General features: G+C 44.2%; 1 protein-coding gene across 1 annotated transcript; it reads left to right on the top strand.

The window, feature by feature from the left end:
* The first annotated feature begins 315 nt into the window (after positions 1 to 315).
* cstf1 (cleavage stimulation factor, 3' pre-RNA, subunit 1) lies at positions 316 to 7,361 on the top strand. The gene is made up of 6 exons (XM_034082880.1): positions 316 to 384; positions 736 to 929; positions 1,015 to 1,292; positions 1,383 to 1,580; positions 2,116 to 2,506; positions 6,853 to 7,361. Exons 2-6 carry the CDS (start codon positions 761 to 763, stop codon positions 7,110 to 7,112), a joined length of 1,296 nt encoding a protein of 431 aa, XP_033938771.1. The 5' UTR covers positions 316 to 384; positions 736 to 760; the 3' UTR covers positions 7,113 to 7,361.
* Positions 7,362 to 9,682: the final 2,321 nt, after the last annotated feature.

Below are 9,682 nucleotides of genomic sequence, written 5' to 3' on the forward strand. Positions count from 1 at the left end.
TTCTTTCCTTTTTTATGGAGCACAGTAAAAAAAGCATATTAACACTTTAAAGTTAGGGGGAATGGACAGGAAGAAAGAAATAAAGAGTTTTACATTTGCTTCTATTTTGTTTCAGAAACAGATACTTTGTGCTGGATATGAGAGGACAGATCTGTTGTCGGTGTTTTTCTTCATTCCCCAGCCACTCTTTTGGCCTTTTGAACGTCTCATTTGCACCTGATACCGCTGTTCTTGTTCTATTCTATGTCGAAGTTTTACATTACCCGCAAATTCTGTTTACCGTGAACGCAACCTCAATCTGTAGGCTTGTGACGTAGGACTTGACGTATGACGCAAATACGTAACACGTTTGGATCCAGCAGCGCCATTGAAAGTTTTCAAAGGGTTGGACATGTTTATGTTTTATATGTGATATTCAGTTCATGTCTTCAGACTGCAAATGCTGCTGTGGCTGCACACTTCCGGCCAGTTCCGTTGTTTAACTCGCGCTCATACATATAGCGTTACTGCTGTTGTAATGCTCTCTTTAGCCGTCATCGTAGCAACAAGCTAACGGTGTTAGCAGCACTAGTTACGTTCCATTAATTGGCGGTAGATAGCTACAGCGTTATTGTCCCAGCTAACGCTGTGTTGAAACTTAAGGCAGACACGGGACTGCCTTGGGCACCAGTGTGTAGCATAGCAGCGGCTCGCACTCTCACGTGATTAGTGCTCACTCTGCTTCTTTTGTTTCAGCCCCCTCTGCTCAACCTGACCCATCATGTTCCGTCCCAAACCCACTCTGAAGGACCGACAGCACTTGTACAAGCTGATCATCAGCCAGCTGCTCTATGACGGATACACGAGCATCGCCAACAATCTGGTCAATGAGGTGAAGCCTCAGAACGTGGTGTCGCCCTCTGAGCAGCTGATGCAGCTGGCTAAAACAGGTAACATTGTCTCCTTCGTCGTGTCTGACTGGTGTAATGGTCAACATCAAGAGCCCCTGATTGTTCCTTATCCAACCTCTTTCAGGGATGGAGAATGATGACAGTGCAGTCCAGTATGCTATTGGGCGCTCAGATACAGTGGCGCCTGGTGTGGGGATTGATCTGGAATTTGATGCTGATGTCCAGACCATGTCTCCAGAGGCATCAGAGTATGAGACCTGCTACGTAACATCCCATAAAGGTCCCTGTCGTGTGGCTTCATACAGCCGCGATGGCCAGCTGATTGCCACTGGCTCTGCTGATGCTTCCATCAAGATCCTGGATACTGAACGCATGCTGGCCAAGAGCGCTATGCCTATTGAGGTGAGGCAGACCTGACATGAGAGTACACTGCAGGGTTTTCATCCAGCTGCTTATGTTAACTGTTTCTGTGTGTCTTAATGTCTGTGTCAGGTGATGATGAATGAGACGGCGCAGCAAAATATGGAGAATCACCCTGTGATACGAACACTGTATGACCACGTGGATGAAGTAACCTGCCTCGCCTTCCATCCGACTGAACAGATTTTGGCTTCTGGATCAAGAGATTACACCCTCAAACTGTTTGACTACTCCAAGCCCTCTGCAAAAAGAGCATTTAAATACATACAGGTCAGATTTTGTTAGTTCAACTGTTTGGGTTTCAAATGTAATGAACCATTTGTCTTTGTTTTGGTAAATCAGGACCAAAACCTCTCGCCACCTGAACAGTTTCTTCCCCTCCGCGACCAGCCTCACAAACGAGGCCCGGCCCCCCCACTGCCACGCAGACTTTGTTTGCAACAATATGTTTTCTTTTTCTTTTTTTATATTACTGCCGATTTGTATTCTATATTTTATTCCATTGCCATGTAAATACTGTTATATTTTACTATATTTTTAATTATTTGTTATAATTTTATAGTTCTCTTGCTGTGTTTTTAATTCTTGTTTTACTTTTATGTATGCACCATGACACCAAGTCAAATTCCTCGCACGTGTAAAGCTACCTGGTGATAGGCCTGATTCTGAAATGAAAGTGGAGATGCAAAGTTGCACAGTAATGACGAAGCTGGTGTCCACAAGGCTAGGGCTTTGCAACAGTTCAATTCACGCCGACTGCTATAAATCAGTTGTAACCCGATCATCTCCATCTTTTCCGCAACAGGAAGCAGAAATGCTGCGTTCAATCTCCTTCCATCCATCAGGTGACTTCCTGCTGGTTGGAACGCAGCACCCCACACTCCGCCTTTACGACGTCAACACCTTCCAGTGCTTTGTCTCCTGCAACCCGCTGGACCAGCACACAGACACCATCAGTGGCGTCAGCTACAACCCCAGCGCCAACACCTACGTCTCCTGCAGCAAGGACGGCAGCATCAAGCTTTGGGATGGCGTCTCCAACCGCTGCGTCACCACTTTCGAGAAGGCCCACGATGGAGCCGAGGTCTGCTCCGCCATCTTCTCCAAGAACTCCAAGTACATCATGTCCAGCGGCAAAGACTCCGTGGTGAAACTGTGGGAGATCTCCACCGGCCGGACGCTGGTCAAATACACGGGTAAGGCTCGGATATACTCAACAGTCTTTGCTCGTGTTCCATTTACCTTCAATCGTTTGCACATTTTAAATTAAGAGTTTAGACACTTTATCAGTAGAAACAACATTTACTGTCCATTCCGCCTAAAGTTAACTTAATCTGTGAGTGTGTGACTGTACGCTCCGTGTACACTTTGAATAGATTGTTTAAGTCGAAACTGACAGAAATGAGAACCACTTGCACCTCCATAACGTCCTCCTTGCGGCGAGGAGATGGACTCGCATCCACCAAATCTGTTCCCTTCTGGTTTGGTGCTCATGGCTCTATAGTGCAGTCTATATAGCATTCGTTTCTGTACTCTGTAACATTCGGTTACAGATAACCTACAACAAGCAGATGCAAGGATTCTTTTTACAGTCACTTGATCACTTGCATTCAATCTGCATCACTTACAGCTCGTGTCAGCCGTCTAAATATGGTGTTTTCAACGCTCTTGCTCTTGTTACAAAGAGGTTTCATATGTTTAGTGGCACTACAAAGTGTGTTGAGTCGAGAACAATCACAAACGATAGCTGCTGCTCAGATTTGAGTCCAGCTCTAGCCGTGTTGAGGTGGCAAAGAAGAAGGAGGAGCAACATATTTAAAGTCGTACGCCCTTCAATAGACACGGCACAATGCCAGTGTACTTCCCCTAGAATTACGTCCCTACATCTAGAGGTAGAGCTTTCTCTATTTCATACCGATTCAGAAGAGAAAAACATTGGCATGCTTAATTTCCATTAAATGCAACAACTTTCATCAGAAAAACAATATTTACAGTTTTGAAATGTCCCACACTACGTTCACCATGAGATCATTTAAACCAGGGGTGGGGAACCTCCGGCCTCCGGCCGTATACGGCCCGCGAGACAATTTGGTACGACCCTCGAGGTAATTTATAAACACACGCAAAAAATAAAAAAATGAAAGAAATCTAGACCGCAAAACAATTAAACAAGCGAGTGCCTGTTTTTCCTGGCCAAGGTCAGGGTCCTTGAACACAACACGAGCCTAAGTGTCATCACGTGGTATATGTCTCGACTGACAGGAGTGCAGTTCTGACGGAGAGCACCAGAACGCCACTCCAGCACTTCAGAAATTGCAGTACCGATAAGTCCATACACATGCCGCAGTTTCTGCGTGTCTGTGTCTTTAGTTGAAAGCCCAGTGGCGATCTGCTCATCTGTCATACTGATCAGACAGTCAATAACTGTGTTGTTGTCATTAGCATCTGGTTAGCTAGCTATGCTAACGAATATAAGAAGCTTTTTCTACAACCAGTGAGGTAAAGGCACATCTTTATATGATCATTATAGTTATCAAAAAAATAAGAGAATAAAGTAAACAGGTATAAAATACTATAAGACAGTTATTAATAAAGAAGAATACAGTTTGAAAGGGGAGTGATTTGTCAAATATCCATAAATTAAAAGAAAATCTGCTTACAGTTGTGTTTGGGTGTTGAGAGATGTGTCCATAGATCTCCTAATGTTGCTCTCAAAGTGCACCAGATTGATGCTTTTAACTTCAACATTTAAAAAAATATTGCATGCTCCCCTTCCCAGGGGAGCATGCCCCCCGGACCCCCCTAGAGGAGGTTAGGTCCCCCCCCCACTTAAATCATGTTCACATGGATAGGAAACTAAATACATTTGCACACATCTTGTGTCCATATCTTTCTGTGTTGGTGGTCACGCCACACCCTGCACGTGCATGCATACGCGAGTCATGGTGAGATATCTGGATTAGGAGGTTGCTTTTTCTTTGCACAGAATGAAATGAATGGGCTGTGATTTTAGTTTTTTTAAGCAGAGGTCAATAACTTGTACGGCCCTCTGAGGATATTGTAAACATTGAAATGGCCCTTGAGAGGAAAAAGGTTCCCCACCCCTGGTTTAAACCATTAACATACAATATATGGATTGAGCAGCTATTTACAGATAAGGTATGTTTTGGTTGTATAACCCTAAGTTGTCAAAAACACTTACCTGTTTGACAGAGATGATAAAATACAGAGTTTATCAAGACGGTGGAGAGCTGATGCCGCTGCGCCTTGCATTCTAACCCATTTACGTCTCATTGAAATGACTTCTCCAACGAAAGGATTTCTCATTTCAATAAATGCTTGTTTCACCAAGCCCCCTTTCCTCAAGCCTCTCGCTCGCCTCCTCCACTCACATTTCACAAGGGGTCAAGTGTAGGACCTGGGGCCTCATTTATAAAGGGATATCCGCTCAAAAAATGGCGTACGCCAGTTTCTACGCAATGTTTGCGATTTATAAAATACTAACTTGACGGGAAAACGTGCGGTCCTCCACGCAAACTCTTACCCATCCGTATGCGGTACGCACAACAACGGGAGAGACGAGAAACTGCGACACCGATGGCAGAAGGAAGAATGGAGAGAAATATGTGGAAATAATACCATAAATAAAATGTTACCTCTCATTTATCATATGTGACCCGCTCTATCGAAATCAGTCGGAAGTCGCAACGGCTCATTTCAGAATAAACGTGGATTTACGTAAAAAACTATTTTTTCAGGGTTCGGGTGTTTTGTTTGATTTTAAACAAACCAAGTCTTGGCTTTCAGAATATGAAACTTTTATTTCCAAAATCACACGATAAGTACATTTTTGCAGCTTGTGAAGGGACGAAGACAGGCACCTCTCACTCGCACTCTGCTCTTCCAGCAGCGCCGCCCCCCTCCCTCCGGCTGACATTATGAACGTAAGAGTAAAGTAATCATAGATAACACGGCAGGATCCTTTACAGTTTGTTTTCATCTGATTTAAATTAAACAGAGTCTTGGCTTTCAGAATATTAAACTTGTTTTGGCAAATTCAGATGATAAATATAACTTTGAAGCTTGTAACGGCATAATTACAAGCGGGGAACGGAGTCATTTAACGCCACAGCAGGCACAACAACAGCCGGTGTTTCTCGTGAGGGGTTTCCCCGGGAAACAAACACAATACACACAAACGCAAAAATACACAAACACACACACGCACACACGTATACACACACACTCGCGAGCTTCCCCTCCAAACGAAAATATCTTCCCTCCGTAGTATTTTGATCATTTGCTCCACTAATAATCAATCAGATCGATGGATTCCAGAGAAGAGAAAACTTTGAAGGCCTTTTTCTCAAAATGAGGACTCTGTGACAGTCATTATATAATGTGACATATTTCGCTTAATATTTGGAGTTCAACAACAATCCTGATATCATTGGAAAGCTAGGAATACGCACAGGCTGCAGTGGAGACGCTGCGCAGCTGATCGACAGCTGGAACACAAATACAAAATTCAGATCCAGTCGTCATGACTCCACTCCGGGGGGATTCCCCGATCACTTCTTACAGTCTCTCATCAAGGGGGGGGGGTCTCCTGTCCCCGGTGCAAACACACTGCCTGAGGAAGGCTATGTGTTTGTTTCTGTCATGAACCTTTTTCGGACCACTTATTTATTTCTGTTGGTGACGATCCGACCTCCTGCTGCTACTCTGTTCAAACGGCATCCACCAAACAATATGATTTATCTCCACCTCCCCAAAAGAACCAGAATCTGACACGGTGTGAGACGTCTGTTTTAGCTGTTCTGTCGTCATTTCCTGCTCTCCTTCCTGCAGTCAGTCAGGATGAATGAATGAATGGGCGTTTCTTTGACTATTTATAGGCACATCTGGGCGTTACGTGAAGCCGCAAAAGCTGCACCGCATTTCGAGTCGGTTGTGATTTATAAAGGGAAACTGGCGTAGGAAGTGCCGTACGCACTTTCCTCGCCGGTGTGCAATGTTTGGTGAATCTGAAAATGTCGGAACATTTCTGTTCCTGTTTTTTGGATTTCTACTACGTAAGCAACCTTCCCACGTGAATCCTACGCACGGCGTTATACATGAGGCCCCTGGGGAGGACCTAAGTCACGCCACGCTGACAGTTCGCGTTAGACAGCAACAACCTGTCACTCAAAGGCTGCACACTCAATTACGCAAAACTTTAGGCATTAACGTAATTTCCAGTTTTTAAGGTTAAAAATCCCCCCGTGCATTAACAGAGCTACAGACCGAGATAGTTCTTGCAGCAGGCTGTAAACGGCGTATTTCTGCTGTGAAGTGGGACAGGTGAACAGGTTGACACTCACTGGGAGCCTCGAGTGGGCACTCGGGGAAAGCAACTGCAGTAATATGCTTTGCTCAGTATGGTGGGTATGAAAGTATACCAATGTTAACACGTCTTTGCACGGTTGATATTAAAATGAGTTAAGCTATGAACAAATCAGCTGATGGAGCTCTGATTTGATCAATGCACTGTGTGTTGCAGGCGCGGGGCTGAGCGGGCGGCAGATGCACCGGACGCAGGGCGTGTTCAACCACACGGAGGACTACGTGCTGCTGCCAGACGAGCGCACCATCAGCCTGTGCTGCTGGGACTCGCGCACAGCCGAGAGGAAGAACCTGCTGTCTCTGGGACACAACAACATCGTGCGCTGCATCGTGCACTCGCCCACCAACCCTGGCTTCATGACCTGCAGCGACGACTTCAGGGCCCGCTTTTGGTACCGCCGCACCACCACGGACTGAGACGCAGCCCCCCTCCACTCTGTGAGGAGTGCACGCTGTGCTGAGAGCTTGCTCTCATCATTTGTATTTGGTCTTTTGTGGGACAGTACTTGAGGAAAGAAGGATTGAGTTGTCACTTCTCTGGAAGTTTTTGTCATATTTGATTTCGTATGTTGTAGTTGACGGCAAAGTTGTCGCTTGTCTAGTCCACTTTCATAATTTGTCTTGCCGTTGTTGTTTTTCAGATTTTTAATAAACAATTAAAAAGAAGCTTCTTTTGTGTATTTAATGGTGAAAAGCCCCCTTTAGAACACATAACCACAGCTATAGTCATATCCTGTAGATATTTTAAGACTACAGGGAGCACACACACACACACACACACTAATAATTGTAGATAAACATTTTATAGACCAGGGGTGCCCAATACGTCGATCGATCGCAAAGGTAGATCGCATGGCATTGAAATGTATATGTATATTGTTTTATTTTTTTAAAGTTAGCCTATCATCCATCCTTGCTATGGCATTTGCCACTTGATTGATGTACAGGTAAGCCAGTCTGAGTTGTGTTGTGCCATACGGGTGCCTGCCGTCATGAGGGGGCCTCACCTCATCTGAAGCGCAAATGCGGCGCAAATTAGTGTAAGCGCCCACACGTTATCTGCCGTTTAGTCCACAACACAGCCTGTACTTTTTGACAGTTTATATATTTGTGACCTGCTTGTATGTACTTACACAAGAGGTGGTTATTGTATTTTTGACCAGACTAACAGTGTGTGTAGTCGTGCCATACTTTGAAAAGTGTCAAATGTTCGGTACAAATTTTAAGAAAATATAATTGTGCAAATATTAATACATTGGAAATATTATGCATACTATCCTGCCCAGTAGTTCAACACTTTTAATCTCAATCAGATCCGATCAGATTTTGAAATCCCATTGTTTGTGATCCAGGATCAGACAAGTCGGACAGATTTTATCCCAGTATTTCAAAGCAATTCAGGATCACCCTGATCCAGATTCAGACTTTTCAAGATGACTAGATCCTGAATATCAGTGCTTTAATCCTACCGAGCGCCATCTAGTGGATATGAAAAATAATACAAGGAAGACAAGAGACCGCATTGCAGGTACATCTATAATGTTTAATTATATTTTTTAATACATAAAGGACATAAAATCATAATGAAATTGTTATTAAAACAAGTACTCCCACTAGGGTAACAACAATAACATATTCATTCAAAGGCAGCTGGATCATCCAGCGTGCTTTGAGGAGCTGAACTCTCAGTGAGGTTTCAGTTTGCTGAAGCCGGCACAGCTGTATTTGTTCTTCGGCCAGACGGATCTGCAGCTCTGCCCTCTCCGTGTCACGGCTCAGCAGAGTCTCTGGTTTTCTGGAGCGCTTGCATTTTCTCTTTAGAGGTGGCTCTTGCAGTGTGTCATCAGGCCTGGCTGAAGGTCCAGCTTCTGGATCCATCTTCAATGGTGTGTGTCACATCAGGTGCAGTGACGACCTGAAATGAAAGTTTATCAATATACTTTATACCCCTTAATAAGATGATCACAAGCATGCAACCTGGAAAATTGTAGTACTATAAGAACAAGGATGCTATATAAGAAATATAGCCATTGTAGTACGATCACACATACCTGCGACTCACCATCCAGGACAACGTTTGGTATTCCATGTAAAGACTGACTGCTGACCACCAATGATATCCAGCACCACATCTGTGTATTGTCCCCTTTTATGGTGTGTTACCCGTCTGTGGGCTTTTAGCCTGGCTGTGGTCTTTGGCAGCTGCTTCAAATTCTCCCACCTCAACCTCACTTGGTCCACCGTCCTCTTGTGTCCAGATCCTGTGGCATTCACATTGTCTGTAACTTCCATCCATATTCCGCTCTTTACTTTGGTCGCTCCACCCTCTCTGTTAAAGCAACCAACTATGGAGTCATAATTGTTCCTTACACTCAGCAGCAGTGCATGGGTCTCAGCAGATGTCAAATCAGGCCCCTTTTTGTCCATCTTTCCAACTCAACGGTTTGGTCAGGTCAGCAATTAGTTTGTATTGGTCTGGCCGTTACTTGCGATCAATTACATAATTAACCGCAGGCCCTAACCAATCTGGACATGCTTTCCAAGTGTGTATTTGCAATTACTATTTATTCAGAGACTGATAGGCCTACTGACTAGGGGTGTAACGGTTCACAAACATTTCGATTCGGTACGTACCTCGGTTTTTATGTCACGGTTCGGTTCGGTACGTTTTCGGTACAGCAGAAAAAATGATCACAAAACATAAACCATTTTTGGGTTCTTTTTAAGTATTATTAACCTGTGAATAACGTATTCACTCAAATAAATACAAAATATTATAAAATAAACATTAAGGTGCAGCATTTCGATGAACTGTACTAGTACCTAAGCAGCCAGTTTGACATTAGGACTTGCTTGTCATTGTATTTTCATGTTTTTTTAAAGAAAGATGAACTTGTCCACATTGCTTGCCGAAAGGGCAGATCTGCTGGCACTAGCAATGTCTCCTGCCGTGGAGAACACCCTCTCGCTAGGGACAGAGGTAGCAG

Source organism: Pseudochaenichthys georgianus, chromosome 5 (genome assembly GCF_902827115.2).
Source record: "Pseudochaenichthys georgianus chromosome 5, fPseGeo1.2, whole genome shotgun sequence".
In the NCBI taxonomy this organism is placed as follows: Eukaryota; Metazoa; Chordata; class Actinopteri; order Perciformes; family Channichthyidae; genus Pseudochaenichthys; species Pseudochaenichthys georgianus.

Excerpts from the sequence above, each read along its gene's own strand:
- cstf1 (XM_034082880.1), top strand. The coding sequence starts at position 761 with ATGTTCCGTCCCAAACCCACTCTGAAGGACCGACAGCACTTGTACAAG. Across the intron at positions 1,293-1,382 it reads AGAGCGCTATGCCTATTGAG|GTGATGATGAATGAGACGGC; the intron begins GTGAGGCAGACC and ends TGTCTGTGTCAG. Across the intron at positions 2,507-6,852 it reads GACGCTGGTCAAATACACGG|GCGCGGGGCTGAGCGGGCGG; the intron begins GTAAGGCTCGGA and ends TGTGTGTTGCAG.